Raw genomic sequence first — 10,628 nt, forward strand, 5'->3', positions numbered from 1 at the left:
CAGACCTGTGCCTTGTATTGTCTCTGTAGTAAGAAGTTGAGGGGGGATCTGATCATGCATAAAAACTGATTTCTGAGCTCCGGTATCAATCACACAATCGAGTTCTTGTCCTGTGGGTAAAGTAACAGTGACAGTACCTGTGGGTGTGGTGTTATCCTGAAGTGAAGCAAAGACAGGCACTGTTGACACAGGAGCTGTATATCTTCATGCTTGTGGGTGCTGCATTCCTGCAGTGTACGGATGTTCAGACATCTGTCGCTGTGATAACAAATATTTCTGATGCTTTCTGCAATCCTTTTTTTGGTGTCCTGGAAGTTTACAAAAGAAACACTTGCCTGCCATATCATTACCTTGGGAGTCATACTGCTTCCTCTGTGTATAACCTTTAGTTGGTTGCTTTGCAGTTGTTCTCTGCCGCGGTGGCTGACTCTGAACCAGATTCACCGTCACTACCTGTGCTTTTGTAGCTTTCCGGTCTTTCTTATCCTGTTCATCATCCTCAATCCCTTCCAATACTTGTAAAATTCCTTCAATATCCATTACCATGGCTTCCGGTCTGATCTGAAATAACTGAGTTCTCAAGTCATTTCTAAGTCCATTCAAAAACTTCGTTTTACACAGCCTAGCTCCTGCTACTTCTGTAACAGGATAACCTTCTTCTTCCTGTCTAGTAATTAGTTTATCATAATATGCCCGTACTGTGTCTGTTTTTTGAACTAAATCTGGTGCAGCTGGAGCAGTTTGTTGAATCTCTGCACATCTCCATTGTATTCTATTTAGTAACAAGTTTCCACTATGTTGGCTATATCTTGTTCCTACTGCGGGAAGTGCCACAATTTCTGGTCTGCCCTGTTGAACTCCCTGAACAATGATTGCAATCATTTTATCATATTCTCCATGTCCTGCTGATGCTTTTACAATTTGTTCCAGATCTACCCAACATGGTCTGTAAATAGTTTTAACCTGTTCCATTTTCTGATAAAACGTATGTGGATGTCGTCTGATATCAGGCAAATCATTAACAATTCTTAACATATCAGATTGAAACCATGGGTTATATACCTCTTGTTCAATGTATTCAGGACCATTTGCAGGATCTACTTGCACTGCATTAAACCTGGGATTTGGAGATGTTTGTACTCTTATAGGTAAAATGTGATGTCCCCCTGGACCCGCTATTGTACCCCTACAAGGACTCATGTTATGGGGTGCCAGTCTTTTTAGTACATATGACATTTTTTGTTTATTTGTAAGGGAAGTATTAGTTACATTACTACCTTGATTACATGGTGGGGCATCAGGTGATACCCAGTTATCACAAGCGGGACATTTCTCTGAACCCTCTGGGACACAAAAATGACAAAACGTACATTCTCTTCCTCTAGTTATATCTAGATTTACTTTATCTTGTGATTCTATACCACACCCTTGAATGGTATTTAAGTCAATTCTGGGATACAAGTTCTGGGATGTTAATGTGGATACTTCATTTTGTATTGCAGTTGATGGAGCTGCCAGTCTAACTGGTACATATGGTGGTGGGTTATCTATAACATCATTTAAATCAGACCTTTTCCTATGCTCATCCTCTATTTCTTGTGTAACTGTTTGCCATATTGTGACAGTGTCCAAATAACTCTTCTTTGTCAACCAGTCTATATTATTATTTCTGAACCGTTTCCATTTGTCAGGGTCTAGCGTACCTTCAGGTGGAAATCCTGCTCTTTTGAAAATAACAGAAATACCTTTTAGAGCTTTCGCGCCCTCTCTCTGACAAATTATTTCTAGGGGACTCAACTCCCTAGTCCTTGTACTAACTTGTGCACCCATTATCTGTGTGAGGGATCAGGTCACGGGATAATACTGTAGTGGGCTACTCAACTGTATCGCACTGCTTAGATTACTGTAATAATTAGTCTAAATCTGTTATTTTCTGAGCTTTCTATGTATATTGTTCGTTTTCTTTTGCCACTGACTGATACGTTCAGAATAAACACTGGGACTTCCTCTTTCAATAATTCTCTGTACTGACAGGGGAAAATTTCTACTATCACTATAACACAGTATTTCAAATTGCAGAGGTACAAAATTAATAGGTAAATCAACCAAACAATCAGGAAACCCTTGTCCTACAAATCTGTCAATTATGTCTTTATCAACATGACAACCAATACTGACCACAAAAGAAATATCCTTGTTTTGTAAAACACCAGAATGTACAATAGAACCTACATATTGCAATTGACAGTTGAATTCATTAATATTTTTCTTATACCAGAGAGTAACAGTACACAAACAGTTATTACATGGCATTCATATAACATTAATTTTTACTGTATCATGAAAATAATTCAGAAACAGACAATCGGGTTCAAAATATACCAGGTATACTTACTACATATAGATAGACTGTCTCACAGGCAGTAAACAAACACTGACGGAGTAATTAAGTTGAAATCATAACTTTGAAATTACTCACCCGGGATTTTCAGTAGTTGTGTACAGCAGGCGGACGTGGTGTCATCTATTCTGTAGCAGCGGCACTGGTCCCAGAAATCCTGGATCGAGATCAAGAAATCTCCCTCCTCCGAGCCCCCATGTAATGCAGGAGATGTTCCACTACAAAGTCCCTTCGATTGTCAGTTCTGTGTTTCCCCCTTACCAGTCAACTGGGAGCCCCAATAAATCAAACAGCAGGTTGTGTTTAAGAGATTGAGACTGAAAACTCATTTATTCCGATGGGGTTAATATAGCAGATTCTTTAAAACACACAGTATCTCATTTGTTACAGAAAACAGGATGTGGTTCGGAGAAGTAAGACACATACTAATCTTTAGATACAAGGGTATTTCCAGAGTCTAGTGCACTTCCTCTTTTGAGATGGTCTTAAACATTAAGCATATGACACCAAGACTTTTGTTACATTATAAACATCTATAAATTTCTAGACGAGACAGCAGGGGAAATAACCCACAGATTAAATCAGCTGATCCTAAACAAAGGGGAACATGCAGAAACACACATTCCCAGCAAAGGTTATTAGTTCATAAGATATTAAAGCAATAATCAGAGATCAGTATTATTTATAACTATATATGCTTGATTACATAGGGGGGAATACATTTATCTCTCTCATTACTATGTTTTCACACATTTTGTTAATTATAAAATGTTAACATTTTAGAAATTGTAATAAGTTGGAGAATATAGATGTGCAGAAAGTAGCTGAAATCTATAGCCATGTTTCCACCTCTTGCTCACGTGGATGTGTGACTAGCGGGATGAATAGCACTGCATCTGGCTTAGAATGGAGGGAATCAGGACAGAGGAGTTGCCACTGCTGGAGGAGGCCAACCAGGGAATAGAAGAGGAGGCCAACCAGGGAATAAATGCTCATGGAAAAAAAAAAACACTTACCTGGTCCTTGAGGGATTTTTCTGCAAGCAAACCAACATCACTGGAGCCTGGTCAGGTAAGTCTGCGAGTATTTACTGCCTTAATCTATTTTGAATCTGCAGAGATTCAAATTTAGAAAATGGTCAACTGCGCCAGGAAGCCATTTAGGGTGCAATTTAAGCTGGTTGTGGCCAGCCAATCATGGCTTGCCTTGCCCCCTCACCCTGCACCTTTACACTGGTTTACTTGAGCTGGCACGCACAGAACGAACAGCGAGAGCGGAGCATGTGCAATTTTTGGGTGGAGAGGGATTGGAGAGGAGTTCCCAAAGAATGTATACACCACTAAAGCAGAGAGAAGGAATTGCCAGAAGAGAAAGAAAGAAAACTCCAGAAAGAAGACAAAAACGTATGCGTCAAGAAGAAAGACCAATATTGTCAGCAAGGGAGCTCTTTAGTCAAAGAGCTTACACTTGCCTCTCTGCTGCCCAGGTAAAGAAGCTGAGTCTAATGGGAACAATAGGCCCAGATATTGGAGAGCCAGACAGGCATCAAGGTAAAGTAAAACCCTTGTAAAAGGCTCCTTAGCTTTCTTCTAGTTGCTCACCCCAAACTATTATGTGATTAGTGTGTGTCCATCTCACATCCCCTTTGTTTTCTCTTGCAGGTGTGCTACTGTTTGACTGTGGGCAGAGTGTGAGATTGCTGGTTCCTTCAGAGGTCGGTTGCCCAAAATAGGTGGGGTAGCATCTGCTACACTTCCAGAGTACACTTTGTTTTTTTCAATACAGTATAATACTTGCTTAGTCTTAGTTGATATACATTTTGTGTGGCACAATAATTCAAAAAAAGAAAATCTGTTTAATGTTAAAGCCAATGTTTACAAGTGATCACAGTTATATTTAAATGTTTGGGTATTTTATATGTGTAAGCCATCCCTGCCCCCAAAAAGAGGTACAGTGGGCTTTGGGAGGGTGGAACCTCTTCTTGGGGGCAGAGTATTCCCACCACCATGGCAGGGACACCGTAAAATCTAGGGTGCAGTTAGGTAGAGCAAGGTGATTTCTTTGTTTCAATAATACAGCTGGAGAGAACGTAAATCCAGTATTTAAATGACTGTGGATGAGATCACAAAATGAATTATCTAGTTTATGGTGGCCACCCTCTATGCAACCGAAAGAACTTTTCAGACTCAACTATTAAGGTAAAAAGTCTTTATAGTTTATTAACTTTCAAAATTATTCTGTATACAGGCCACTTTTATGTGTAGTTACAGCTTTTCTGTACACATTTTCCTACTTTGGCATATATGACAGAATATTAATAAAATATTAAACTACTTAGACCACTTAAAACATGCAGATTTACATAACTTGAGGTTATAATCCATGTTTAGGTTTTAAGAGCCATGATTGCATGTAGATATTTTTAATTTGTGTGTATGTTGCTATGTTTTCACACATTTTGTTAATTATAAAATGTAAAAATTTTAGAAATTGTAATAAGTTGGAGAATATAGATGTGCAGAAAGTAGCTGAAATCTATAGCCATGTTTCCACCTCTTGCTCACGTGGATGTGTGACTAGCGGGATGAATAGCACTGCATCTGGCTTGGAATGGAGGGAATCAGGACAGAGGAGTTGCCACCGCTGGAGGAGGCCAACCAGGGAATAGAAGAGGAGGCCAACCAGGGAATAAATGCTCATGGAATAAAAATAAACACTTACCTGGTCCTTGAGGGATTTTTCTGCAAGGAAACCAACATCACTCGAGCCTGGTGAGGTAAGTCTGCGAGTATTTACTGCCTTAATCTATTTTGAATCTGCAGAGATTCAAATTTAGAAAATGGTCAACTGCGCCAGGAAGCCATTTAGGGTGCAATTTAAGCTGGTTGTGGCCAGCCAATCATGGCTTGCCTTGCCCCCTCACCCTGCACCTTTACACTGGTTTACTTGAGCTGGCACGCACAGAACGAACAGCGAGAGCGGAGCGTGTGCAATTTTTGGGTGGAGAGGGATTGGAGAGGAGTTCCCAAAGAATGTATACACCACTAAAGCAGAGAGAAGGCATTGCCAGAAGAGAAAGAAAGAAAACTCCAGAAAGAAGACAAAAACGTATGCGTCAAGAAGAAAGACCAATATTGTCAGCAAGGGAGCTCTTTAGTCAAAGAGCTTACACTTGCCTCTCTGCTGCCCAGGTGAAGAAGCTGAGTCTAAAGGGAACAATAGGCCCAGATATTGGAGAGCCTATTGGAGAGCCAGACAGGCATCAAGGTAAAGTAAAACCCTTGTAAAAGGCTCCTTAGCTTTCTTCTAGTTGCTCACCCCAAACTATTATGTGATTAGTGTGTGTCCATCTCACACCCCCTTTGTTTTCTCTTGCAGGTGTGCTACTGTTTGACTGTGGGCAGAGTGTGAGATTGCTGGTTCCTTCAGAGGTCGGTTGCCCAGAATAGGTGGGGTAGCATCTGCTACACTTCCAGAGTACACTTTGTTTTTTTCAATACAGTATAATACTTGCTTAGTCTTAGTTGATATACATTTTGTGTGGCACAATAATTCAAAAAAAGAAAATCTGTTTAATGTTAAAGCCAATGTTTACAAGTGATCACAGTTATATTTAAATGTTTGTGTATTTTATATGTGTAAGCCATCCCTGCCCCCAAGAAGAGGTACAGTGGGCTTTGGGAGGGTGCAACCTCTTCTTGGGGGCAGAGTATTCCCACCACCATGGCAGGGACACCGTAAAATCTAGGGTGCAGTTAGGTAGAGCAAGGTGATTTCTTTGTTTCAATAATACAGCTGGAGAGAACGTAAATCCAGTATTTAAATGACTGTGGATGAGATCACAAAATGAATTATCTAGTTTATGGTGGCCACCATCTATGCAACCGAAAGAACTTTTCAGACTCAACTATTAAGGTAAAAAGTCTTTATAGTTTATTAACTTTCAAAATTATTCTGTATACAGGCCACTTTTATGTGTAGTTACAGCTTTTCTGTACACATTTTCCTACTTTGGCATATATGACAGAATATTAATAAAATATTAAACTACTTAGACCACTTAAAACATGCAGATTTACATAACTTGAGGTTATAATCCATGTTTAGGTTTTAAGAGCCATGATTGCATGTAGATATTTTTAATTTGTGTGTATGTTACTATGTTTTCACACATTTTGTTAATTATAAAATGTTAAAATTTTAGAAATTGTAATAAGTTGGAGAATATAGATGTGCAGAAAGTAGCTGAAATCTATAGCCATGTTTCCACCTCTTGCTCACGTGGATGTGTGACTAGCGGGATGAATAGCACTGCATCTGGCTTGGAATGGAGGGAATCAGGACAGAGGAGTTGCCACCGCTGGAGGAGGCCAACCAGGGAATAGAAGAGGAGGCCAACCAGGGAATAAATGCTCATGGAAAAAAAAAACCACTTACCTGGTCCTTGAGGGATTTTTCTGCAAGGAAACCAACATCACTGGAGCCTGGTCAGGTAAGTCTGCGAGTATTTACTGCCTTAATCTATTTTGAATCTGCAGAGATTCAAATTTAGAAAATGGTCAACTGTGCCAGGAAGCCATTTAGGGTGCAATTTAAGCTGGTTGTGGCCAGCCAATCATGGCTTGCCTTGCCCCCTCACCCTGCACCTTTACACTGGTTTACTTGAGCTGGCACGCACAGAACGAACAGCGAGAGCGGAGCGTGTGCAATTTTTGGGTGGAGAGGGATTGGAGAGTAGTTCCCAAAGAATGTATACACCACTAAAGCAGAGAGAAGGCATTGCCCGAAGAGAAAGAAAGAAAACTCCAGAAAGAAGACAAAAACGTATGCGTCAAGAAGAAAGACCAATATTGTCAGCAAGGGAGCTCTTTACTCAAAGAGCTTACACTTGCCTCTCTGCTGCCCAGGTGAAGTAGCTGAGTCTAAAGGGAACAATAGCCCAGATATTGGAGAGCCAGACAGGCATCAAGGTAAAGTAAAACCCTTGTAAAAGGCTCCTTAGCTTTCTTCTAGTTGCTCACCCCAAACTATTATGTGATTAGTGTGTGTCCATCTCACACCCCCTTTGTTTTCTCTTGCAGGTGTGCTACTGTTTGACTGTGGGCAGAGTGTGAGATTGCTGGTTCCTTCAGAGGTCGGTTGCCCAGAATAGGTGGGGTAGCATCTGCTACACTTCCAGAGTACACTTTGTTTTTTTCAATACAGTATAATACTTGCTTAGTCTTAGTTGATATACATTTTGTGTGGCACAATAATTCAAAAAAAGAAAATCTGTTTAATGTTAAAGCCAGTGTTTACAAGTGATCACAGTTATATTTAAATGTTTGTGTATTTTATATGTGTAAGCCATCCCTGCCCCCAAGAAGAGGTACAGAGGGCTTTGGGAGGGTGGAACCTCTTCTTGGGGGCAGAGTATTCCCACCACCATGGCAGGGACACCGTAAAATCTAGGGTGCAGTTAGGTTGGGCAAGGTGATTTCTTTGTTTCAATAATACAGCTGGAGAGAACGTAAATCCAGTATTTAAATGACTGTGGATGAGATCACAAAATGAATTATCTAGTTTATGGTGGCCACCCTCTATGCAACCGAAAGAACTTTTCAGACTCAACTATTAAGGTAAAAAGTCTTTATAGTTTATTAACTTTCAAAATTATTCTGTATACAGGCCACTTTTATGTGTAGTTACAGCTTTTCTGTACACATTTTCCTACTTTGGCATATATGACAGAATATTAATAAAATATTAAACTACTTAGACCACTTAAAACATGCAGATTTACATAACTTGAGGTTATAATCCATGTTTAGGTTTTAAGAGCCATGATTGCATGTAGATATTTTTAATTTGTGTGTATGTTACTATGTTTTCACACATTTTGTTAATTATAAAATGTTAAAATTTTAGAAATTGTAATAAGTTGGAGGATATGGATGTGCAGAAAGTAGCTGAAATCTATAGCCATGTTTCCACCTCTTGCTCACGTGGATGTGTGACTCGCGGGATGAATAGCACTGCATCTGGTTGAAATGGAGGGAGTTAGGACAGAGGAGTTGCCACCGCTGGAGGAGGCCAACCAGGGAATAGAAGAGGAGGCCAACCAGGGAATAAATGCTCATGGAAAACAAATAAACACTTACCTGGTCCTTGAGGGATTTTTCTGCAAGGAAACCAACATCACTGGAGCCTGGTCAGGTAAGTCTGCGAGTATTTACTGCCTTAATCTATTTTGAATCTGCAGAGATTCAAATTTAGAAAATGGTCAACTGCGCCAGGAAGCCATTTAGGGTGCAATTTAAGCTGGTTGCGGCCAGCCAAACATGGCTTGCCTTGCCCCCTCACCCTGCACCATTACACTGGTTTACTTGAGCTGGCACGCACAGAACGAACAGCAAGAGTGGAGCGTGTGCAATTTTTGAGTGGAGAGGGATTGGAGAGGAGTTCCCAAAGAATGTATACACCACTAAAGCAGAGAGAAGGCATTGGCAGAAGAGAAAGAAAGAAAACTCCAGAAAGAAGACAAAAACGTATGCGTCAAGAAGAAAGACCAATATTGTCAGCAAGGAAGCTCTTTAGTCAAAGAGCTTACACTTGCCTCTCTGCTGCCCAGGTGAAGAAGCTGAGTCTAAAGGGAACAATAGGCCCAGATATTGGAGAGCCAGACAGGCATCAAGGTAAAGTAAAACCCTTGTAAAAGGCTCCTTAGCTTTCTTCTAGTTGCTCACCCCAAACTATTATGTGATTAGTGTGTGTCCATCTCACTCCCCCTTTGTTTTCTCTTGCAGGTGTGCTACTGTTTGACTGTGGGCAGAGTGTGAGATTGCTGGTTCCTTCAGAGGTCGGTTGCCCAGAATAGGTGGGGCAGCATCTGCTACACTTCCAGAGTACACTTTGTTTTTTTCAATACAGTGTAATACTTGCTTAGTCTTAGTTGATATACATTTTGTGTGGCACAATAATTCAAAAAAAGAAAATCTGTTTAATGTTAAAGCCAATGTTTACAAGTGATCACAGTTATATTTAAATGTTTGTGTATTTTATATGTGTAAGCCATCCCTGCCCCCAAGAAGAGGTACAGTGGGCTTTGGGAGGGTGGAACCTCTTCTTGGGGGCAGAGTATTCCCACCACCATGGCAGGGACACCGTAAAATCTAGGGTGCAGTTAGGTAGAGCAAGGTGATTTCTTTGTTTCAATAATACAGCTGGAGAGAACGTAAATCCAGTATTTAAATGACTGTGGATGAGATCACAAAATGAATTATCTAGTTTATGGTGGCCACCCTCTATGCAACCGAAAGAACTTTTCAGACTCAACTATTAAGGTAAAAAGTCTTTATAGTTTATTAACTTTCAAAATTATTCTGTATACAGGCCACTTTTATGTGTAGTTACAGCTTTTCTGTACACATTTTCCTACTTTGGCATATATGACAGAATATTAATAACATATTAAACTACTTAGACCACTTAAAACATGCAGATTTACATAACTTGAGGTTATAATCCATGTTTAGGTTTTAAGAGCCATGATTGCATGTAGATATTTTTAATTTGTGTGTATGTTACTATGTTTTCACACATTTTGTTAATTATAAAATGTTAAAATTTTAGAAATTGTAATAAGTTGGAGAATATAGATGTGCAGAAAGTAGCTGAAATCTATAGCCATGTTTCCACCTCTTGCTCACGTGGATGTGTGACTGGCGGGATGAATAGCACTGCATCTGGCTTGGAATGGAGGGAATCAGGACAGAGGAGTTGCCACCGCTGGAGGAGGCCAACCAGGGAATAGAAGAGGAGGCCAACCAGGGAATAAATGCTCATGGAAAAAAAAAAACACTTACCTGGTCCTTGAGGGATTTTTCTGCAAGGAAACCAACATCACTGGAGCCTGGTCAGGTAAGTCTGCGAGTATTTACTGCCTTAATCTATTTTGAATCTGCAGAGATTCAAATTTAGAAAATGGTCAACTGCGCCAGGAAGCCATTTAGGGTGCAATTTAAGCTGGTTGTGGCCAGCCAATCATGGCTTGCCTTGCCCCCTCACCCTGCACCTTTACACTGGTTTCATTGAGCTGGCACGCACAGAACGAACAGCGAGAGCGGAGCGTGTGCAATTTTTGGGTGGAGAGGGATTGGAGAGGAGTTCCCAAAGAATGTATACACCACTAAAGCAGAGAGAAGGCATTGCCAGAAGAGAAAGAAAGAAAACTCCAGAAAGAAGACAA

At 40.3% G+C, this 10,628-nt stretch overlaps 1 protein-coding gene across 1 annotated transcript; it reads right to left on the minus strand.

Moving 5' to 3' along the window:
- Window positions 1–204: 204 nt before the first annotated feature.
- Window positions 205–1,830, minus strand: LOC148508957 (uncharacterized). Its single transcript, XM_088443720.1, has one exon. The coding sequence runs from the start codon at window positions 1,828–1,830 to the stop codon at window positions 205–207; it is 1,626 nt and encodes a 541-aa protein (XP_088299846.1).
- Window positions 1,831–10,628: the final 8,798 nt, after the last annotated feature.

Source organism: Taudactylus pleione, unplaced genomic scaffold (genome assembly GCF_031769625.1).
Source record: "Taudactylus pleione unplaced genomic scaffold, aTauple2 ptg000333l, whole genome shotgun sequence".
Classification (NCBI taxonomy): Eukaryota; Metazoa; Chordata; class Amphibia; order Anura; family Myobatrachidae; genus Taudactylus; species Taudactylus pleione.

What these genes read in the sequence shown, in the direction of transcription:
- LOC148508957 (XM_088443720.1), bottom strand. Translation starts at nt 1,830, where the DNA reads ATGGGTGCACAAGTTAGTACAAGGACTAGGGAGTTGAGTCCCCTAGAA.